At 43.6% G+C, this 22,564-nt stretch overlaps 1 protein-coding gene across 2 annotated transcripts; it reads left to right on the forward strand.

Annotated features, from left to right (window-relative positions):
• The first annotated feature begins 7,191 nt into the window (after positions 1-7,191).
• Positions 7,192-21,269, forward strand: SNUPN (snurportin 1). Of its 2 annotated transcripts, none has more exons than XM_083183627.1 (9): positions 7,192-7,347; positions 12,805-12,963; positions 13,723-13,894; positions 13,995-14,099; positions 14,692-14,788; positions 15,569-15,666; positions 16,250-16,327; positions 16,460-16,540; positions 20,706-21,269. In XM_083183627.1, exons 2-9 carry the CDS (start codon positions 12,806-12,808, stop codon positions 20,958-20,960), a joined length of 1,044 nt encoding a protein of 347 aa, XP_083039753.1. In that variant the 5' UTR covers positions 7,192-7,347; position 12,805; the 3' UTR covers positions 20,961-21,269. The 2 variants fall into 2 exon arrangements, with proteins under 2 accessions (XP_083039753.1, XP_083039754.1); XM_083183628.1 differs by lacking the exon at positions 7,192-7,347 and adding an exon at positions 7,362-7,488.
• Positions 21,270-22,564: the final 1,295 nt, after the last annotated feature.

Consider the following 22,564-nt stretch of genomic DNA (forward strand, 5'->3'; position numbering starts at 1 on the left):
AATCAATTAGCAAATCTTAGACCACACAGAACTTCCTTGCAGCATGGAGCAGAGCAGAACTGACAGTAGAAGTCACACACCAGGTAATAACCAAACAATAGTTGAATATACTGACATATACTATGAATAAAGACTATAACGAGTCTTCTGCTGAACATGCAAGTCAATTTGGCTACATATTATTATTACATTTTATTTATAAGGTGCCACAAGTGGTGCGCAGCTACCATACATAGGGCACACATAACAATATAGGGTACACAGAAATAAACATAACAGTAACTGAAGGACTAAACAGAGCACAGGTAACAATTAGCATAAATCTTTGTACACAAGACAGCTGAGATGTAGGGAAGCAGAGGAGTTTTCTGAATGCTACCAGGGACATGTTGTCATTGGTAGAGATGAATAAACACAAGTGAGAAGAGATGCGGGTGTGGATGTTAGGTGAGTAAGAGAGCTGTAATTGTAATCCATGAAGAGGGCTGTGAGAACAGGAGGGAAGAGGGCCCTGCTTCAAGGAGCTTACAGTCTGGGGGGGGGGGGGGGGCGGCATATAGGCAACATGAGGTGCAGACAAGGAGGCCTGAAAGCAAGAAGTGACGTAGCAAGTGTGGCCAAGACATGAGGTGGCAGGGAGGGAGAGCGATCTCAGTACAAGGTTATGCAGAAGGGTACGCTTTGATAAACAGGTGGTTTTTCAGTGAACGAATGAAGCATTGCAAGGTCGGGGAGAGTCTAGTGAAGTGAGGCAACTCATTCCAGTGAAGGGGGGCAGCGCGGGCATAACCATGGATATGCACATCAGATGCAGTGTCAAGGGGAGAGGAGAGGCGAAGGTCGTTGGCTGACTAAAGGGTGTGGGAGAGAGTGTTAATGGAAATGAGGTTGGAGATGTACAGATGGAGCCATTCTCATTTGAGCGGCTCCTGGTGTATCTATCGCCATGCGCTGTCCTCTGCCCATACGCCAGAATATGGCGCACACGAACGAGATGCTTGTGCGCCCCATTCTTTTGGAAGCCCCCACAGCCATCTCCCTACGCTGCCTGTCTCCCGCACTCGCTGCCCGCTCCCTGAAGTGGAGACAGGCGGGGAGACGGGCAGGGAAGCACCCGGTCCCCGCCACCTTGCTGATGGGATGCACCAGTGAGCAGCTGGCAAGTCCCTGTCTGACGGCCACCCCCCCACCAGCGCTATGGATATGTCACGCTGGGTGAGGCTGGCTCCATCTGTAGTGAAAGAGGGCTTGTATGTGAGGGTGAGGAGTTTGATGAGGATTCTGTATGGGAATGGGCCCAGTGTAGATTTTATTGAAGCGGCTTAGCAGATGTGGAGGGGTAGGAGAAGAAGATAAGTCTTGCTGCAGAGTTGAGAACAGACTGGAAAGGCGCAATTGGCTATTGTAGGAGGCCAGTGAGGAGGCTGTTGCAGTAGTCGAGCTGTGAGATACAGCCAACGACCTGTATGTTCAGTGGGTCACTCTGACTTATTTAATATGGTGTTTATCTGAGAGGGGTATAAGTATGTTACCACACTACTAGTGGCCTGGCTTACCCAGTGTAGTAAGCAAATAGGCAGAGTTAAGTGTAATGAGTTTTCATGAAAGGTATACACATAATGACAGGTGACAATGGAGTGAGTTTGATCATGTAAAGGAATATTTTTATTGCAGTGAGGGTGTGAGTGGAATGTGTTTTATGATGTCAGTATGGTTTTATGTGTTGGTGTCACTACTGTGTGAATTAGTATGTGCCAGTGTAATGTCGATTATGGTACAGTTTGAGGGTCATTATTGTGTAGGATATAGCACATGTTGTAACAAAGGCGGATATTCAAACCTGATCTTGCTCTGCAAAACTGCAGAGCTCTGTGATCAGAAAGGCAAAGTTAAATTCCACCCTGTGCAAATGGCTTGCAGAAAATCACACTGATTGGTGATAAGCTGCAAATCCATTTGCAACGCACGCACCAGCTAATGATTTTTCCTGTTTGTGCAGTCTGTGCATAACCCAGAACCTACTCAGCACAGGAGCTGACATCAAAGACCCTTCCTGAAGACTCTGGCTTCCTGTCAATCAACCGGAGAATGGATTGCGGTTATGAAAATCCGCTTAATTTATTTTGCTGTATGGCCTTGCGCATGCGCACTACAATCAGGTAAACATGCGTATTAAATTGATAATCGGCCACCTTGCACAATCACAGGGCTGCAATCCGCTATGAATAAGCCCTAAAGTAGGAGTGTTGGTATTAGTTGGGCAAAAATTTCATAAACAAATGCATCCGATCCCATACCGCATACCTTCCCATCTGTACCATCCCATAGTTTTCCCCTGGGACTCCTGTATGATCAGCGGGGGAGAGCCTGCAGCTCACAAGAGGCTTCCGGTCCCGGCGGTGATCATCAGACGGGTTGCCGGCCAAGAGCACCACCATCTTCCTTCTAGTCACATGACAGTGCAGGTACAAACTGCAATTGAGCATCACTTATCAGGGACATTAGTGGTTTTATAAGCAGTTTTTCCACAATTCCTAGACCCAAGTGCACTGTGAGCCATCGTGAGAGTGTCTTGAGCGTCTTATTTTAAGCTTCCAGTGCTTGATTAATTCGTCAGTATTCTGCTTTAGTCCATCTGTTAAATAATTAAGTTCTCCAGTCCAGTTCATCTGATTAATTCTTCAGCACTCCGGTCCAGTCCATCTGGTTAATTCTTTAGTACTCCGTCCAGTCTGCCTGGTAATTCTCCAGTCCAGCCCATCTGGTTAATGCTTTGCAAACCGCTAACAATGGTGCATCTAAATTTAGACGCTAGAGCGTCTAAATTTTAGTCTGGTATAGGAGTGCAGCATTATTCCAAAAAAGACACACACCCAAAAAATTTTGAAAAACACTAGTAAACCTCTCGCCGATGACACTTGTTGACGTAACAGCTGTCAACCTTGTTTATTCCACTATCCATGCCAGCCCGAAGCTTGGCAAGCGGACGCAGTACGCGTCCTACCGACCCTTTCATACCCGCACTATCCACATCGGTGTGTAGTTGATTACATAAAGTGTGGCGAGCGGACTCGGGTAACTTCACATGTATTCCGCGTCACCTCGCTGCGCTTACGCTTCGGGCTCGCTGTGCTCGCCACACTTTATAAAATGCACTCCACGCCGACGTGGATAGTGGGGGTATGAAAAGGTCGGTAGGATGCGTTCCGCGTCCCCTCGCTGTTCTCGACATGCTTCGGCTGGCGTGGATGGTGGAGGTGTTTTAGGAACACATTCACACCAGCCATATCATACATCTGAGACAGTAATGACGACATGTGTTAACTGGTAACTGGGGAACACTACCTGCCGCGCAAACGACTGGCTACGCTGACTAAGCTGGTCAACAGCACGGTATTTATGACTGACTATGCTAGTCGCTGGAACACTATGCCGGTTTTGACCGGGACGCTTACGCGACTACAGGGACGCTACGTTATAGTTGCGTAAACATGACACCGGTTTTGACAGGGACGCTTACGAGACTACAGGGACGCTACGTTATCAGCATAGCGCCGGCAGCAGTGCTACGCTAACCCGATTCTGAAAGGGACGCTACGCTAACTACGTAACTGGCGCCGTGAAACTACATGATTACCTAGGAAAATGTATAATTAAATATATTGTGGCTAATGCAGTGTTATACTGGCGTTACACTGAAGTGAAACAGAAGGACAGAAAACAACAACTCAAATCAAAAATCAACGACTGCTTTGAGTGAGCTCACTTTGGGGGTTATTCTAGTTCACTCTTTCTGACAAAATCCTTCTTAGTTGGACAAAACCATGTGCAGTGCAGGTGGGGCAGATGTTACTTGTGCAGAGAGAAATAGATTTGGGTGGGGTTTTACTTCAAAGTGAGATCTATACTGCAGTGTAAAAATAAAGCAGTCATTATTTACCCTGCACAGAAACAAAATAACTCACCCAAATCTAATTCTCTCTGCACATTTTACATCTGCCCCCCTGTAGTGCACATGGTTTTGTCCATCTAAGAAGGAATTTGTCAGAAAGAGTGAACTCAAATAAGGCCCTTTATCCTCACAGCATTCTACCCCTGGTTGCTTAATCTGGCTATTCATCCATAATATCAGCATTTTTACATCTGCAAACAATTTTTACTATCACTGATAATGCTTGTATTTGCACTGTCAGTTTTGAAAATGCCCTGCTGTACGTCTAATGACTTCACCTCACCTGCTCTTCCATTCATAGTAGGTGTCCCCAAACATTTTATTCTTGGCCCTCTTCTTCTCTATCGCTATACGTCCTCTCTGGGGCCCTTATTCTGGTTGGTGCGGCCAGAGCCGCACACGGGGCTCTGGCCGCACAAACCAATCCCCGCCCACCCTACGGATCGCCACGGCCGTCCGTACACGGACGGCTGGCGATCCGCATAAAAATGGTGGAGGCGTACGCCTCCACCATGGTGGGAGCTGCCCCCTGCATTCGATGGTCGTCGACCATCGAAGGCAGGTCCGCACGCCGCGGCAGCTCCCGCAAGCTGAGACCACACGGACAATCGTCCGTGTGGTAGCTTGTATGGGGGCTGAAAGCTGACATCCGGCGACGTCAGCTTTCCGCCCCCATGAGTTGCGTCATGGCCTCATTACCATGCATACGCCCCGCGTTTGCATGGGAACGCCCATGAAACGCGGGGCGTACACATAGGGAAATGAGGGCATGAAGCCTCTCACGCCCCTATACGCCCCCTTTGCGGCGGACGAAATACGTCTGCGGCGAAGGGGGCTGCACATGCGCAGATTCACCTCTGCGCATGTGCAGAGTAAAAACATCGGCGGTACGGCCGCACGCGGGCCGTACCGCCCGAACCAGAATAAGGGCCTGGGTGAGCTTATGTGCTCACTCAACTTCCACTATCACCTCTATGCTGATAATACTGAAATCTACCGCTCCTTTCCTAATCTTTCTCCCTCTATCCTGACTCATGTCTCTCTGCTGTCTCTCTGCTGTCTACTCTTGGATGACCCAGTGCTTTTTTAGACTTAAAATATCAAAGACTATGTTGACCTTTTCCCACCCTCCTGCATAAAACCTGACCATCTCTCATCCTAAACTTCTGCTTATGCTCTCTTCTTCCCCTTCTGTGTTACCCCTGTCTGTATAACCCTCCCCTTTAGAATGTAAGCTCTCACGAGCAGGGCCCTCTCTCCTCATGTGCCTTTCTTAGAATATATAAACCACTGCCACCCTGATAATTGCTTCAGTGTCCTGCGCCCCTGATGCAACTATCCATATTAACCATGTGCTTGTCCTAAACTGTCTTGTGCTGTAATTCGTTGTTTTTGCTCATAACTATTCTCTGTAAAGCGCTGCAGAATTTGTGTGCACTATATAAGAACCTGTTAATAAATAAATAAATAAATAAATAAATAAAGGTACTTGTTTCCTAGCAGGGTGCCCGTGGCAAAATCGCATTGCATTTTATGGGCCATTATAGAGCCATGCGATGCGATTTTTTAATATAATTTATTCACTGCTCTGCTGGCCCTTGGGGATTGCATTGCACCTCCCGAAAAAAATTGCATGAGATTTTATAGGGTGCGATGCCATGCTATTAGCTATACACTTGTATGACATACAATGAGGTTTCACTGACCCCCCACCCCGAAGCGTGGCGAGCGGCGACGGAATGCATCCTCCCAACCTTTTCATACCCCCACTATCCACGTCGGCGTGGAGTTGATTTTATAGCCCCGCGAGGGGACGCGGATTACTTTACATTCCGCGTCCGCTCACCGCGCTTCGGGCTCAGTGGCTCGCCACACTATATAAAATCAACTCCACGCCGACGTGGATAGTGGGGGTATGAAAAGGTCGGGAGGACGCGTTCCGCCACCGCTCGCCACGCTTCGGGGGGCGTGGATAGTGGGGGGGGGGGGGGGTCAGTGAAACCTCATATGTCATACAAGTGTATAGCTAATGGCATGGCATTGCACCCTATAAAATTGCATGCGATTTTCCAGGAGGTGCAATGCAATGCAATCCCCTAGGGCCAACAGAGCAGTGAATAAATGACATTGCATCGCATGGCACTATAATGGCCCATGAGATGCAATGCGATGCGATTTTGCTACGGTAGCTTACGTAAGAAAACTGGGCGCCCTGCTAGGAAACAAGTACCTAAATAAATACTTGTCCACATTTTATGATTGTCAGCCGCTAGCACTGGTTTTGAATATAAATCATTTGATTTTGTCCTTTACCACAACTCCAAGGCACCCCAGGGTAGGGATGGCCATTGACCATTGATGGTTTATTGTCGATGTAGAATAGACACCGCCCCCCCCTAATCGATGGCACAGCATAACCATTTTTTTTTTTATTCTCCTGAAGGGGCAGGGACACGGAGCATAGATTTGTCCGCAAATCCCATGAAGCAATGTTCTGTACATGTTCTGATCGGCCGACAGTCAGTCCAGGAAAATAGATGAGCATCAATAGTCAAAAACATTGATAATCATCCATTACCCTACCCCAGGGTGTCCAGGTACACAGAGGGTTATTCAGACATGATCGCTACTGTGCGATTTTGTAGAGTCCTGCAATCAAATAGTCAACACCCAGACAGAGCGAAAACCACATCTGCGAATGGCTTGTGCAAATATATTTGATTATTGTACAGCTGCAAATCCATACATTCTGCAGAATTGCCATTGTTCCGCTTTAGCCATTGCTAGTCCAGCTTTGGCAGGTGTATATATAAACTTGCTGAAACCAGCAGCCTGATGCCCAAAAGGTTGCTGGAAAAGCCCAGAGCTGTATTAGGATAACTGCTACTACTTTGTAAAGGAGCACGTTTGTGAAAAATCCTAATTGTTACAATTCAGTTATAGTATCAGAGTGACTTACACACACGACACACTTGTTTAATATAGTTATGAATCCAGACAATGCACAGCATTTTTTTTTATTTCATAAAAAAACAAACATCTGTGACGCTATCGTTTATTATCTATTCTCTTTAGGCATTAAAAAAATGCTAGGGAAGCAATACATTGCTTTTACAGTTTATAAAGCATATCTAATTCAATTATTTTTCTCTGCCCACCAAATACGGCAGGGTATGCTTCAGTATTTTACCAACTGCAAGCAGAAATATATCTAGTCGCTAACGAGTAACACCACCGCTAAGTATGTAATGGTGGCTTTTGTTTTACACACAGACACAGCGTTATATAGATGACTTGCAAGTTCCAGCACTGCAGTCATCACATGGCAACAATTTCCGGCCTGCTGCTTCCGCTTCCTCCAAGCCGCTCTTGGCGCGGCATAGTGACGTCACCAGGTAAGCTGTTATAGTGTTGCCATGTGGGAGACAGAGGGACGCGCTATTTTGATGCTTGAGTTCACATATGTAGCTAACAACTTGCGTGCATACCCTTTACCCGCCTAGCTCAACGACGCATGATTATCGCTTGTCAACAAGGTCCTAGCCTAACTTTCCCAGATCTTTAGTCTGCTCCCTTACCCAGCTGCTGCTGTTTGTATAATGACAGCTCGCTGGCTTTAGTATTGTCTCGTTGCATGTTTAGGCATATTTGTGATCTATTGAATGTTTATCGGTTTGTATATAAATTTACAAGTCTATGTAGTAATTACAGACTATGGATATTGGGAGTTACTGAGGAGCTCTGTTTCCATAAAAGTGCAAGACTTAAATCCAAGATCATGGCTAACAATTTTTCCTTCTCATCGTAATGCTCCTCACACTCACACATTATGTCCCACAAACTGTGTAATACCCATTACCCATTATGCCCCACACCGTAATGCCTAGTGGACATTATGCAAAACACTGTAATGCTTTAATAACTATGCCACACACCGTAATGACCAAACATATAATGCTCCCTATAGTTCTGCTTACCTATATGATGGTTGCCAGAGGGATAATATGCTTGTTGCAAAGGGGGATTTTTATTCTCACAATAAATTCATCAGCAGTTAAATCGACATTTCGGGCATCAGCGTGCCCTTTCTCAAGACCAGACAGGTAGGGCTCAAGAAACAGCAGATCTAATGCACTATAGTGTGCTGACCAGAAGTACCAGCATACCCAGCTGTTGCAATCAGCCACCAATCTAAACCAGGAAGTGGAGTTAAAACCCCTTAAAACACCATAACAGACTGCTACAAATACACTAGTGGCACACTGTGCCACACATCGCATGCTTTCTGCCCACAACTTAAAGTAGAGAGGGGCACTTACATTTCTAGCCCCAAATACTCTGTGTGCATTTCAGTGCAAGTGGAACACACAATCATCATTTCCGGCCATCTGACAGGGTCAACTGCTGATGACGAGCCTCAACTGGTCTACACAGGAACTTCCGACTAGCGGACATGCAGCATGCTCTGCATGTCCACTCTTCCCCTCTGCCATCTGGCATCTGGAGGGTGGCCCGGTGGGCAGCTAGTGTGATGCTGGGCGCCCTGCTAATCTTCGGCGCCCGGGGCTCGCGCTCCGCCGGCTCCACCCTCGCTACGCCCCTGCCTCCTTTTTTTCTGAATACTCCTTCAATGCTTACTTTCAGTAATCAGTATGTAATCTAGCCGTCCAAGAAGCTCGCATGCGACTTCTCCCCTCTGAAAAGTCGCATAGTGTAGATGTTTATACTTGCACCTGCATCTTCCAAAACCCATGTAAGACAAGTCCTCTTTTCTGCCTGGGATGTCGCACTCTGCTGTGGTGCTTCTAGCACAGTGTGGTCTGTATTTCAACACTGAAACGCAGACGAGACATGTGCTAGAAGCACCACTGCAAAGAGCAACACTCCAGGCAGGGAGGAGGAATTGCATGGGTTTTGAAAGTTGCAGGGTGCTAGAATGAAAACTATTTATTATTATTATTGTTTGCATCTGTCCTTGAACAGAAAATTTCCTTAGCACAATTTGCAGCAATAAAGAGTCTTTGCCTGAATTTACCATTAATGAGTTGCCAGGATGTAAGAAATTCGATCACATTATTTCCTGCTTGACTGCACATGCACAAACCAAACCATTGGGGACAGAGCCTTCGGATCCCTCTCCTGAAAACTTGCGGAAAATAGCCTGTACGATGGTGCTAGAGGCCAGAGCTTGGTAAATCCAGCAGCACAGAAGCCCTCATAGAAACCTTAGAAAAATGGAAGGACAATAGCAGATCTATGGAATAACCGCTGTGGCCCCTCCTTGGGGATACTTAATATTTGAGGATACTCCATAAATATATTTTAATAGCCCCTAATTTATTAGTCTTCTATATGCTCTCTTAAAAAACGCACCTCTTCACGATAGACCAATATTTCTAAAGCTCCATATTCAAGGCACCCTGACAGTCTAAGTTTTAAGAATAACCATACTTGAGCACATTTATCTTATTTAGTACTTCAGACATTTTCATTTAATCATCTATGCCAGGGATGGGGGACCTTTGACATTCCAGCTGTTGCTGAACTACACATCCCAGCATGCCCTGCAACGGTTTTATCATGGCATGCTGGGGTATTTAGTTCCACAACAGCTGGAGTGCCAAAGGTTCCCCATCTAGGGTTACCACCTAGTCCCTTTAATTCCGGACACATATTAATTATACAGGTTCTGTGGCTTGCTGACTTCAAGACTCCACTTCACCTGATTTTAAACTGCCACAGAACCTGTGTAATTAACATGTGTCCGGAATTAAAGGGACTAGGTGGTAACCCTATCCCCATCCCTGAAGGCCATCCATAAAACTTGGTCTGTTTGTGTTTCTTGCGGGATCAGTTAGGGATGGCCTTTGACACTATTGCCATTGATGGTTGCATTCAAAAACAATATTGCAAACGGCCATCTTTGGTAGAATACTATGTGATGTATGACCATCAATGGTTTTAACCCTCAGTCAGCAAAGCTGTTCGCTCTCCGTGCAGGAGCCTGACCCTCCTAGTACCTTCCTATCTCTAGGTGCTGTTCGAACTCCCCCCAGTCAGTTTTCCCACCGCCTGCGTGCAGTGCAGTAGTGACCCTCCTGGCCCCTAAGTATTTCCCTTTAATTTTCATCACATTTGTTTATTTTGCTAATTTTATGAATGAATATTACAGAGGTTGTGTATATTTTGTGGAAATATGTAGGTTTGTTCAGGGTGGCCTCCCAGGCACACTGCGCCTAAATGTTGATGGAGAGAAACCTCCCCCACTCCCACCTCCAAAGACATAGATGCATCACCTGTTCTGCAGAAACGGGTCACAGAAGAATGTCAAATTATAAATGCCATAAATGTCACAAAGCAATCTTCCTGCCCCATGCAAATATGGTCTGACAACCTTGCAATTTACTGTGCCAATGTATCTCTAATGTTGAACTTTCCAATAGTGTTTCCAAGTGAGACCGACTCTGCTGTGCCTATATTCTCAGTTTCTATTTAATGTTCATTTGATTTTATTTTTTACATGAAAAGTGAAGTCAATGTGGTAGTGGATCTTTTCAGTATTTTTTGTTTTGCATGCTTTGAGGTTAATAAATTAGGTTTTTTTTAATCAGATTTAGAATATTCTCTCTTTGTATGTCCTAATGAAGGTCTCTGATCACTTTTAATGCTGCTTTCACATCGCTAAACCTGCTTAGACCCTGTATTTAAAACGTGTCTTAAAATGCGTCAAAGCAAGTTAACCCCTTCAGTGGTACTCCCAAGAATTTTCTGGGGTTTGCTCCAGTGTGCAGACTGGCAAACCTGGAAAATTCTCGGGAGTGCCACAGCCTGCGCTCACTATCGATGGGCAGCGCCGCTGAGATCAGCACCGCACTCAGCTTCGGCGGCTGCACGGCTCCTGCTGCCCGGCCCTGTCTCCCTCCCTCCCCCCCTTCCCGATGTGTGCGGCGTGATCTTAAAATGTTACGCCACACGTAGCCGGACTGCCGGGGGCAGGGCTGGGCAGTGGCTATCACACAGTTCAGTGGCGGCGTCCAGACTGGGGACACAGTGGTGTTTTTTTTTTAGGGAGCTCTCCCCAGAAAAAACTTGCCCAGTGGGGTGCGCTCCCTTAAAAAATAAAAATAAAAAAAAACACCACTGAAGGAATTAAACCCCTTTCATATAGCATGTTGTAAATGGCATATTACTGTTTAATTACAGTTTTTGTACCTTTCACATTGAAACTCATTACATATGCACGGAGCAGGACCAGCTCGCTGCCTGGGTACTAAAAACCGGTTCACACTAAACAAAAAACGTGTAGGATCCTTCTTATTTACCATTTTCAAATGCCGGTTTTCTGGAACTGGTAAATTCATTAGGGCGCATTCACATCGCAGCTATTACCGTTTTAAAATCTGCAAAATACAGAGTTTTAGCTGCGAGGTAAAAGTAGTATAAGAGTGTTAGAATTGAGTTAATTAGGTGCTAATACCGACTTTCTAACCACGCACTTCGCACAAACCCAGGAGTCCCAGAAGAGTGCACGATGGAGGGCCATCCCTTTTATTTTGTTGGCAAATCAGAAACTGGGGGAAGAGCTGCGCTCTGTGTCCCGGCCCCTTGGATAAGAGGAAAAAAATAGTTTTGGTACTTGTTTCCTAGCACGGCGCCACCAATTTTAATTGTATTGATCAGGGCCGAAAAAATCGCGTTCGCATCGCATGCCAACCAAATCGCATGCGATGCGATTTTTACATTGGAATCAATGTGAAATGGTCCCTGAGACCCAATTTTACATTGATTTCAATGTAAAAAGCCCCCAAAAAAACCATTTTGATAGCAACCCCCCCCCCCCATGGGTTAAAAGGCCCTCCATTGTTAATGCCACCCCACTATTGACGCCAACCCGAAGCGTGGCGAGCCCGCGAGGGGCGGCGGTACGCGTCCTAAGACCTTTTCATACCCCCACTATCCACGTCGGCGTGGAGTTGATTTTATATAGTGTGGCGAGGGGACACGCATAACTTCACAGGTATACGCGTCCCCTCGCGGGGCTCGCTGCACTCGCCACACTATATAAAATCAACTCCACGCCGACGTGGATAGTGGGGTTATAAAAAAGGCCGGAGGACACGTACCGCCGCCCCTTGCGGGCTCGCCACTCTTCGGGTTGGTGTCAATAGTGGGGTGGCGTTAACAATGGGGGCCATTAACCATACTTAATACACATGAGGGGGCATATACAATGAGAAATTGGCCATATTGGCCCTTTTCCCATTGTTCCCTATGTAAAATCACATCAATCACATCGGATGCCATTATAATGGCATTTAATTTAACATTGTTCTCTATGGGAAAATCGTGTTGATCGCGTCGGTCGCATCGTGGCCCATTATAATGGGACGCGATCAACGCGATTTTGTCTTTACCGGCAATTAAAGCTGGTAATTGACAGAAAATCGCGTCGATCGCATGCCTTAAGTACCTTAACTTAAGGCATGCGAACAACCCCGACGGGCACCGTGCTAGGAAACAAGTACCATAGTTTCTGCTTTGCCATCAATGGAGGGAAACCACCTGGTTCTCCCCCATCAATAGCAAACTATTCAACATCAGTCATAAATCATTGATGATTTTGAATCTTCGAAGGTCGATGGTCATCCCTAGGCTGAGTATGGGAAACCGTACATAGCCTATCCCATCTTCATCTAATTCTGTTCCCTTTGGGTACAACCAGCTACTATCCCATGCCAGTAGCTCCCATTATCTTAGCATTGGAAGCTGTCGTGATCAGGACCTTTTCCTAATTGTCTCATTTATACTCCTGTCTTATATGTTCTTCTTATGATTCTCTTTGTGCGCCTCAGAATGGATGCCCTTACAGATTCCCTGGCTGGAAGTTTCTCTGTATCTTCCCATCTAAACAGTCCTTCTGCTCCCCACCCAAGATTGGCGCAGTACAAAGGCAAATACAGTTCTCTGGAGCAGAGTGAGCGCAGGAGGAAACTGCTAGAATTGCAAAAAGGGTGAGTGATTAAATATTGTTGGCAGTTTAGGCACATTAAATATGGATGCAAGTATTTAAGTTGTGGGTTCAACCCAGATCCAGATTAAGGGAGGTGATAAGTATCCATGGCCACTCATTTCTGAGAATGGCCCCCCCATCACCCGTTGCGGATCCAATGTTTATTTCTGGCCCACACTGCACAACCAGTGACTGACAGGCGCCGCAGAGCAGTGCTGAACTGCCGTTTTCCACAAATCCACGTCTTTTTCCAGGGAAACCGCTACTAATTCAAAAATTTAGCGGACGATTCTGTGAATGCAGATTTGGCTTTCCAGAGTTTGCTCTGCAAAAGTGAATTGAATAGTCAAAGAGAAAAATTTAGGAGGGAGTAGGTTTCCCTTTCTGCACCCAGTCGCTATTAATTATTTATATAGCGCACATCTGTTCTGTAGCGCTTTACAGAGAATATTTGAACATTCACATCATTCCCTGCTTACAGTCTATATTCCCTACCACATGTACACTCGGACACATTAATTCTAGGGTTAATTTTGTAGGGAGCCAATTAACCTACCAGTATATTTTTAGTTTAGGAAACTGAAATACACACACACAAGCACGGGGAGATTATACAAACGCTGCACAGTTAGAGCCATGGTGGGAATCAAACCCATGACCTCAGTGCTGTGAGGCAGTAATGCTAACCATTACACGGTCTGTGCTGCCCACTACTAAGGAGTAAACCTTTAGTTATAAACATCTATCTCTACATGTGCAGGAAACGTTTGGATTATGTGAACCATGCCCGTCGGCTGGCAGATGGGGACTGGACAGAGAAAGATGAGGAGAAGGTAGATGAGGAAAACCAAATAGAAGATGCAGCAGGGGAGACAGATGAGGACATGGATGTGGATCCTGGGAAAAAGCTGCCCAGACATTATGCTAACCAGGTGACATACATAGGGCATAATCCTTTATTAATGTCACCTCTTGTTATTACTCTTTTGCAGTATGTTGTCAACTGTGTTTGTTCTTCCTGTTCTCCTCCAGCTTATGCTCTCTGAGTGGTTGATAGAAATACCGCCAGACCTGGCTGATCTCTGGCTCCTAGTAGTTTGTCCCACTGGAAAGCGTTCCCTGATTGTTGCATCTCTGGTGAGCTACTGTCATACCTACTTTGCCGTTAATAGATAAGAATGCCTTCAAACATTAATTAAAATAATTTTACTGATGATTAATTGGCAGAATGCAGACTTTTTAGACTGTGTATGTAAACAACATGCATATTCTGTGCATCAGAAGCAACTTTATTGGCCATGTATACTAGGAATTTGATTTGGATTGCTGTGCAACAGCCAGTTAGGTACAGTTAAACAGTGACAGATATACAAACACATACAGTTATACACTAGATATGCCCTGGAGGATATAGACGCGGGGAACACATATCCGCAGAGCTTCACAGCACCTAGGCATGGTTGCATCAGTCTGAGACAGCATATCCTATTTCATTGTATATGTTGGGAGAAGCTCTACCATAAGGTCATTACTGCAATTAAGTGTCATGACATTGGGAGCCACTAATTTTCATCAACTCACTGTATTAATCATAGGTGTACTACAGCAGAGTTGGGTGGTGCACGCACTTATTGCTAGGTACAGTTGCTTATGAGTTGATTACTTTTAAAGTATCAAGACATTTATGTTAATATGACTTTTCATTAATCAATCTCTTAAACTACTATAGGGTTCCACTGCAGCGTACACTAAAAGCGGATATTGTGTGAACAGGTTTCCATCACATTTGCCAGGAGGAAGCCGGAACAACAATGCTAGTGGCAAAGGTGAGGGAATTGTAGCTTGTGTCAGTCTGTTATCAGGTGGAAAAAGGAGTCACATTTCTTGAATATGATTGGCTCCCATTGTGAGTGACAGATTCTATTTTAAAATCAGGTGCTACAATATATTCATGGACTTAATAAGGCACTGACTGCTATTAGCCTATATGTATGATTCTGGCCTAGCCATTATATGAGGTCTCATTGTAAGTTCCAGAATAAACTAATGTGGTCAGCTTGAGAGGTGGGGGGTTCCTTACAACTCCTTGTCTGTGATTGGTTATATTAATTATACTGCTTTGTGTATATTGAAAAGATTGTGATTTTCTGCCTAGGACTTGAATTATTAACTAACAAAGAGAAAAGAGACTCAGGTAGGGGGCACTCTATTCAACAGAGATATATGCTCAAATGCCATTTGAGTCTCTCTACTATCTCTCTGTGGTTTATCAGTACATATATTTTAACTCAAATGAGACGTATATATGACTGATACATGCTGATTCACTAAAGAGGTTTCTCTTGGAAGCCAGTTATTCCAGAGATGATCAATTTCTAAATATTTTAAATTTAATTCCATTTCCAGTCCGGTGTTCCTACAGCCTCCTTTTTGTTTTGTTTTTTACTGGATTGAAATGATAAATATATCATATGTGCATATGTTTAATTTGTTTTATCTGTCCTGTATTAGTAGCACTTTTTGTTTTATTTTGTTTTGGTACAAAGTGGTGACCGTTTTTCTATAGAAAATTAAGAGTTAATTATTATATTTTCTATCAACTGCAGATTACACCATTCTTGACTGTATATATAATGAGGAGTCCCGGACATATTATGTGTTAGATGTCATGTGTTGGAGGGGGCACCCTGTGTACGACTGCCAGGTAAGTAGATTGATTGTGAAAATGTGTTGCGCTATTACTCAGTCATAAGCCATGTCACGTTGATGGTAGACCTGCTAGGCACTGACACCTACCATTAACAGTATTTGCGATGTGTCCAAACACATTGGCCCGTATTCAATGCCGGTGGCGAGCGGTGACAGCGAGCAGGGCTGCCTGCTCGCTGTCACCGCTCACTCTCATAGTATTCAACTGACCTCCCCCTCGCTCCCTTTTGGGAGCGAGGGGGAATCGGCTTATTTTGCAGCAGATGCAGCTTAACCCGCGGTGAAATGCAGCTGATTCCCTGCATTAGCCACGGGTTTCGCCATATTCAACGTTCCAGGGGAATCCTTGCTGTCACAAGGATTCCCCTGGAACATTGAATATGGCGATCGGCCGGCGAGGGGGTTAAACAGCTAGAATCACTGGTTTTCTGCGATCCTCGTTGTTTAACCCCCTTGGCGACGCCCATTTAATACGGGCCATTATGCGGCAACCAGTTACTTTAAAAGTTTTTTCTTTTATAAATGGGATGATGTTGAATTTCCACAATGTTTAAAAGAGACAACTCATCTTTTCATAGACCGATTTTCGCTTTTATTGGCTTGAATCAAAGCTCCAGGAACAAGATGGACTATGTGATATATCCAAACGCAACCCAGTGAGTAGCATATACATTTGAACAATAATTTTGGGGTATTGATTTCTCTGGGGAGGGAATAGAATTCAGTCAGATGCTATTAATGAAAATTACATATGCAATAACATCCTATTCTGTCGTTTTTTCTTTAAGTTCAAGTTTATTGGCCTGCAGAATTTCCCCTGCTCTCTGGACTCCATACATGATGTTCTAATGCAAACCTTTCCATATAAGGTATTACTTTTGTAGTGTTTTCTAAAGAAACTATAGCGACGAAGAATCGTGAGTCTGTTATTTTCATTCAAATTGTAGATTTTAGAGATTCAAACAAATGGAAGCACTACGGAAATACAATAGTAATTACATGATAGAACTGATTTAATGGAATTTAAGGGGTAATTTAAGGGGTAATTAAAGTTTCTAATAAACATTCACTGATGTCTGATAGCCCTGTAAGGGGGATGCAGTTATAATCCCAGCGGTCGGAATCCCAGCGTTCAAAATCCCGACGCCTAAATCCCGACACTTTCTCCCTCTGTGGGTGTCCAAGGAGGGGGCGATCCATGTCCCCCCCTAACCCCCCCCCCCCCCCCTTGTTGCGATTCCGGCGTCGGGATTTTGAATGCCGGATTCCGACCGCCGGGATTTCATATCAAACCCCTGTGAAGTGGGGGCAGTAACACATAGTGACTTTTTTATATTACTTCCTGAAGTCTTTAGAAGTTTAAAAAGTAAAACATGTTAAAGATTTTTTTTTTTTAAATATATACATAATAAAAATATTGTACATATCACACTGTATACAATCACTCCCTTTTTTTCCATCATCCCCAAATACTCTAGAATACCTGGTAACATCCAAGTAAATCCCCAAATGCAGCCCTGTTTTCAATCAAAAATGGGGCTGCGGTGGTCTCAAACACACCCGAACTGTGTGCCTAGGCACCCTGGGGTGCCTTGGGTTGGAGGTCCACATCCAAAACAAATTATTTGTGCTCAGTGTGATAGGAAAACCAGTGCTGTGTGGCTGTCAATCATAAAAGGTATTGACAATTAGAACCACAGTTCCCCACCACATAACTGAACCTGAGGGTGACAGCTAAGCACAATTTACTTTTATTTTTTTTATTTATCCATAAAGAAACTTTTTGACTAGGGGTGCCTTCAACAAATGCTAATATTCTAGGGTGCCCTGGTCAAGAATGTTTGGGAACCACTGAGATAGCCTGATAAAACATATTGGGGAAAGTAGTGAAAAACTGACGTTTTCTGCTCTGAATGTTTTATCGGGAGTAATTGACTACCCCCGATATCTTTCTGCCCAGCCTAACAAGAGACATTTTAAAAAGGTGCTGAAACCGTTGGCTTCTAGCTGCACGGGACTGATGTCCTTCACATCTCAAGTTAATTTAATATGTCTAGGCTGAATGCACAGGGAGCTGAACTGCCCACCCTTAATTTTTTGTGATAAATTGGTATAAAGGAAGGCTAATAATCTGTGTAAACTACTACAGTCTCGTGAAATACTGTTAAAGATCATTTGTCATATCACAGCCTCCTGTGGCCCTCTGTCCAATAGATTAAGGGCCTGCTTCTGGTTCACTTGCAAAAGCAAATTCTCTCTCTAATGGACAAAACCATGTGCACTGCAGGTGGGGATGATGTAACATGTTGAGAAAGTTACATTTGGGTGAGTTATTTTGTTTCTGTGCAGGGTAAATACTGTCTGCTTTATTTTTACACTGCAGTATAGATATCAGTGTGAAGTACAAACCCCACTCAAATACCCCCTGCAGTGCACATGGTTTTGAGAGAATTTGCTTTTGCAAGTGAACCAGAATCAGGCCCTCAAACTATCTAATCCACCCATTTGTGGTCCTGCGATAATCCTAAATTCTCTTGAATTAACACTGTGCCAAGTATCCAATACTGATTAGTTGTAAGCAGCTCCATATTGCCCAGAAAGTGTTGGTTGTTCCAGATGCTAATGATGGAGCCTATAAATTTCAGTTATTACCTTTCTTTACCTGGGGGGCACTACATTGCTATGGGGCAGACTGACACTGTGGAACTAATTCAGGATCACATTTGATCACAAAGTACTTTTTTTTTTTTTCTTCTCAGATGGGCAAAACCATGTGCACTGCAGGTGGGGCAAATGTAACATGTGCAGAGAGAGTTACTGTTTGCTTTTTATAATCGCTGCAACTGATTTCACACCTCACCCAAATCTAAACCTCTGTGCATGTTATATCTCAGGTGGGGAGTTTGACTGGGGTGGTACACCTGTCAAACTGTAATGCAGGAGACCTATGGTGAGCTCAGGGAAGACAGAAACCTCCTGTGGAGCAGAAGTCCATTTGAGGAAACTATGTGATCTGTGATCAAATCTGAATTAGGCCCTATGGCCACAAGTGCACTATTGGGAATAGTCGCTGATGACAGGTTTCTGAAACCCCAAAAAGTGTTATGGGGAGGGTTAGCATAGTAAGCCCATCCTGTCACTCCACCATGTGTTCCTGTCAGACGTTAGTTAGAATACTGTTGTACGGTAATCTTGTATAGTACAAATTAGAACTACTGTTGTGTCCTTATACATCTAGCATTAATATGCCATGCAGCAAGAGATACCTGGTGAGAGTGAGCAGCCTGGTCCCGTGCAGCTCTGCAACATAATGTGACAATGAGTCTGTGCTGGTTTATCTGTTATGACACTTGTATATTGTGTGTCACTTGGGGGCAGATTTTTTTTAAGCTCTGTGAAGTGATAAACTGTCTGTTTTTTTTTAACACTGACCAATCAGCTCCTACCTGTCATTTTTTAAACCAAGCCTGTAACTTCACAGGTAGGAACTGATTGGCCGGTGATAAAAACAAGCCACATTATCACTTCACTGAGCTTAATAAATCAACCCCTGAGTCTTTATACGGAGCAGAACAAAACTTGTATTGGGGAAAAAAAGAGCCTGCTGCTTCTACATTGTAGTATTTCATAGAAAGATTCAGATACTCAGTCACACACAGATATTCAAGTGTCATATATCAATTACTCAGCGCAGTCTTCTTATGCATCCTAGTTACATTGTGTTGCAAATAAGATAGATGCTAGAAGATTCACATGCTACATGGTGTGCCAAGAAGGGCTGTTTAGCATGATTACAGCAAAGATGTATGAGGACATATCTGTAAGCCAAGCTCCTGGGAAAATCAGTAGGTCACCCAAAATAAAAATTGACGTGGTCATGAAGTGATGTATTAACAAATCCCGCTTATATGATCATTTATTTCCACACAAATAGAGATTTTGCAATAAATGCTCAATAGGGACCAATTTACTATTACATTCTCACAGCTAAAATGGTACTGTGCAATATGGTTTAAACTTTGTTTCGACACTTTATAGAATTTAAAGATTTTGAAAGTAAGAGGCAGTTACTGGAGATCACTTAAAGAAAGGACTTCACACTAGTTTATGTTCTGTTGCAGTGATGTTTATGAATGAGCATCCTATGTGTGACCATTGTGGTTTAGAAGGTGAGGGTTTTGCACTTGTGAAGACCTCATACCCAAGAATAGACTACTATGACATGTCACCTACCCCTCTCATACCCCTTTCAGACATATGACCCAAGCATTTAGAGTGCTGGGTCATTTTGCCGGGAGCAGCCTGACCCCCTTTCACAATAAACAGCAAATTACCGGGTTAAAAATGTCAACGTGGTAATTTGCGGAATAACAAGGGTATTGCAGGGTCAAACGTCAAATTACCAGGTAGAACTGCTTCACCTAGTAATTTTGGTTTACTGTATGAAAGGGGTATATATATGAGTTAAACTTTATTTTCTCTGCTATACTGACTGTATAATTTTTGTTTCATGTTTTATATAAGTCTTAAGGTAAATGGTATTATGGCTGCATTTATTTTATATTTACATAAAATGTATTATTGTTTAGTATTTATGGTGTGGATGTTTTCTTGTATGCATTGTTTGTGCTGTTTACTTGCTTTTTCAGGGGAGATAGTTTTAATTCAATGAAAGATGCTGATTTTGTTACATTTGTGTTCATATAAGCTCAATATCTATCCTTGTTATCTTTAAATATCTTGTCCAACTAGATAAAATGCACCAACTTTTGCACAAAGGTGCATTGCAACTCCTGTCTAGCAGTGGTAAGCAGTTCTGCCTCAAATAAACTACTCCTGAATTTACTACACAAATGCCAATCCTCGTAATTTCTGCAAATACATATTTAAAGTCTGAAAACACTTTGTTGTGCATCCAACTGTAAATGCCTTTGGTGTATTTAGATATGACTGTAGTAATAATATATCACACATATTCTAGTGGAATGTAACATTTTGTGCATCTCTGTACTTCTATTTTCCTCTCTCCTTTAGGTGGATGGACTTTTATTTTATCATAAGCACACCCACTACACCCCAGGTAGTACTCCATTGGTTGGATGGCTACGCCCTTATATGGCACCTGAAATCTTCGGCTTCCCTACCCCACCAGGACCCCTTGCAGAGAAGCCAGCATATGCACAAGAGCAAATGCGTCAGATTCTTGAACACAAGAAAGGTGGGAAGGGAGCAGCAGAGGGTGGACACTATGAACTAGAACATCTCTCCACACTTCCTCCATCTGAATGAAAAAATGGCTGTAATGGAGATTCTGTGAAATACAACTGCTCCAACCCAACAGTTTTACAGAATGGAATCCACTATTGATCCCTTCAATACATCATGATCATCATGATTAACGGCTGCCATTCCTATAGATCGAAATACTCCTTAAACCAGATCAGTAGCTTGCTACAAGACCAGTTTTGTGGACATTTTGAGGTGTGTGTATAGACTTGTTTTGCTGTAACAAAGAAGAGAACACTTTCCAGGACTATTCACATCTGTAAAGTGTTTTTGTGATTAAACATTTTCTAATAAATCTATTTAAATAGAGAATGTACATTTTATTTCTGCTGTCACACTGTTGTTTTACATTGTCTGACTTTGAACTCTAAATATGTATATACACTATGCTATATGAACCCAGCAGATATGTCTGCCCGATGGGTACCCATCAGAATGATCTAATATAGAACAGAAAAGCACTGTTCTGTCCTTCATTTGCATATGCCAGTTTGCATGCGATATTGCCTGGTTAGCTGTGTGGCATGGCCAACCGGGTGACATTGCAGGCGTCCATGGGCACCAGCATATCGGGCATGCATATTAAGCGATAAGCCCGATTCAGCTGGAAACAACATATCTGCCCAGTATTGTTTCATTGTGCACTCGGCTTAACTATTATTTACATTCTCTAGCATGTGGAGTATGTTTTAGTTTTGTCCCCTGTTCATCAGTGCTTCTATAAAGTCTGCTCACTAGCATGTTTCTAATAGTCTCCTGAATGCCTCTAGCAAAATGGCATATCTAGTTGCCTACAAATGTGTGCTTTATGCACCACCATTGCTGGACCAAGGATCTAGTGATCTGTTCTACCATTGCTGGACCAACTAGGATTTAGTGACCTACAAGGAATAATTTATAAGCCCCAGGCAAATTCGTAGAATAGAAAATAATTTGGACAAAATTATTGGTGAAATAGTTTCTAATTTCAAATAGGTCAAAACATTGTATGCTGTTTAATATCAGTTATTCCTCCAAGCATATTTTACAGTTCCAATTGTTGTATATGAAGAAACATGGTCCAATTAATAGATTAACAGTGTCTAGATCACAGGTCTTCAACCTGTGGCCCTCCAGGTGTTGTGGAACTTCATGTCCCAGCATGCCCTGAGGTTTTTTGGCATGCTCTTATAGGAAAAAAATGTGGCAATGCATGTTGGAACATGTAGTTTCACAACATCTGGAGGGCCACAGGTTGAAGACCCATGGTCTAGATAGTCAATAGGACTACCGCAAAAAGGTTTGACATGCAATAGGTCGGCAGGGTCAAAATGATGACATGAAAATGGTAGATACACAACCATTAGTACTTAAGTGCTCTACATGACTTGCATGTTGACCTTTTTGGTGTTGACCTATTGACTGTTTAATAATCCACACGCATGAGCCCAGCCTAGTTCTAGGAAGAAGGCTATTGAGAGATAAAGCAGAGGTGTGCAGGGGGAGCAATGGCTGTTGAAAAAGGACCAGGATTGTTTCCATCATGGTGAGTCTGGAGTTCTGCAGTGGGTCTGGGTGGTGATTGCTTTCCAGAAGAAAGTGGTCACTAGAGATTGATCTATGCAAAA

Source organism: Crinia signifera, chromosome 4, assembly GCF_055691185.1.
Source record: "Crinia signifera chromosome 4, ASM5569118v1, whole genome shotgun sequence".
In the NCBI taxonomy this organism is placed as follows: domain Eukaryota; kingdom Metazoa; phylum Chordata; class Amphibia; order Anura; family Myobatrachidae; genus Crinia; species Crinia signifera.

Bases quoted from the DNA above. Each gene is read 5' to 3' on its own strand.
- SNUPN (XM_083183627.1), top strand. From the start codon at position 12,806: ATGGATGCCCTTACAGATTCCCTGGCTGGAAGTTTCTCTGTATCTTCC. The intron at 14,100-14,691 runs GTGAGCTACTGT...AAACTACTATAG, and splicing joins CCCTGATTGTTGCATCTCTG to GGTTCCACTGCAGCGTACAC. The intron at 14,789-15,568 runs GTGAGGGAATTG...TATCAACTGCAG, and splicing joins CAACAATGCTAGTGGCAAAG to ATTACACCATTCTTGACTGT.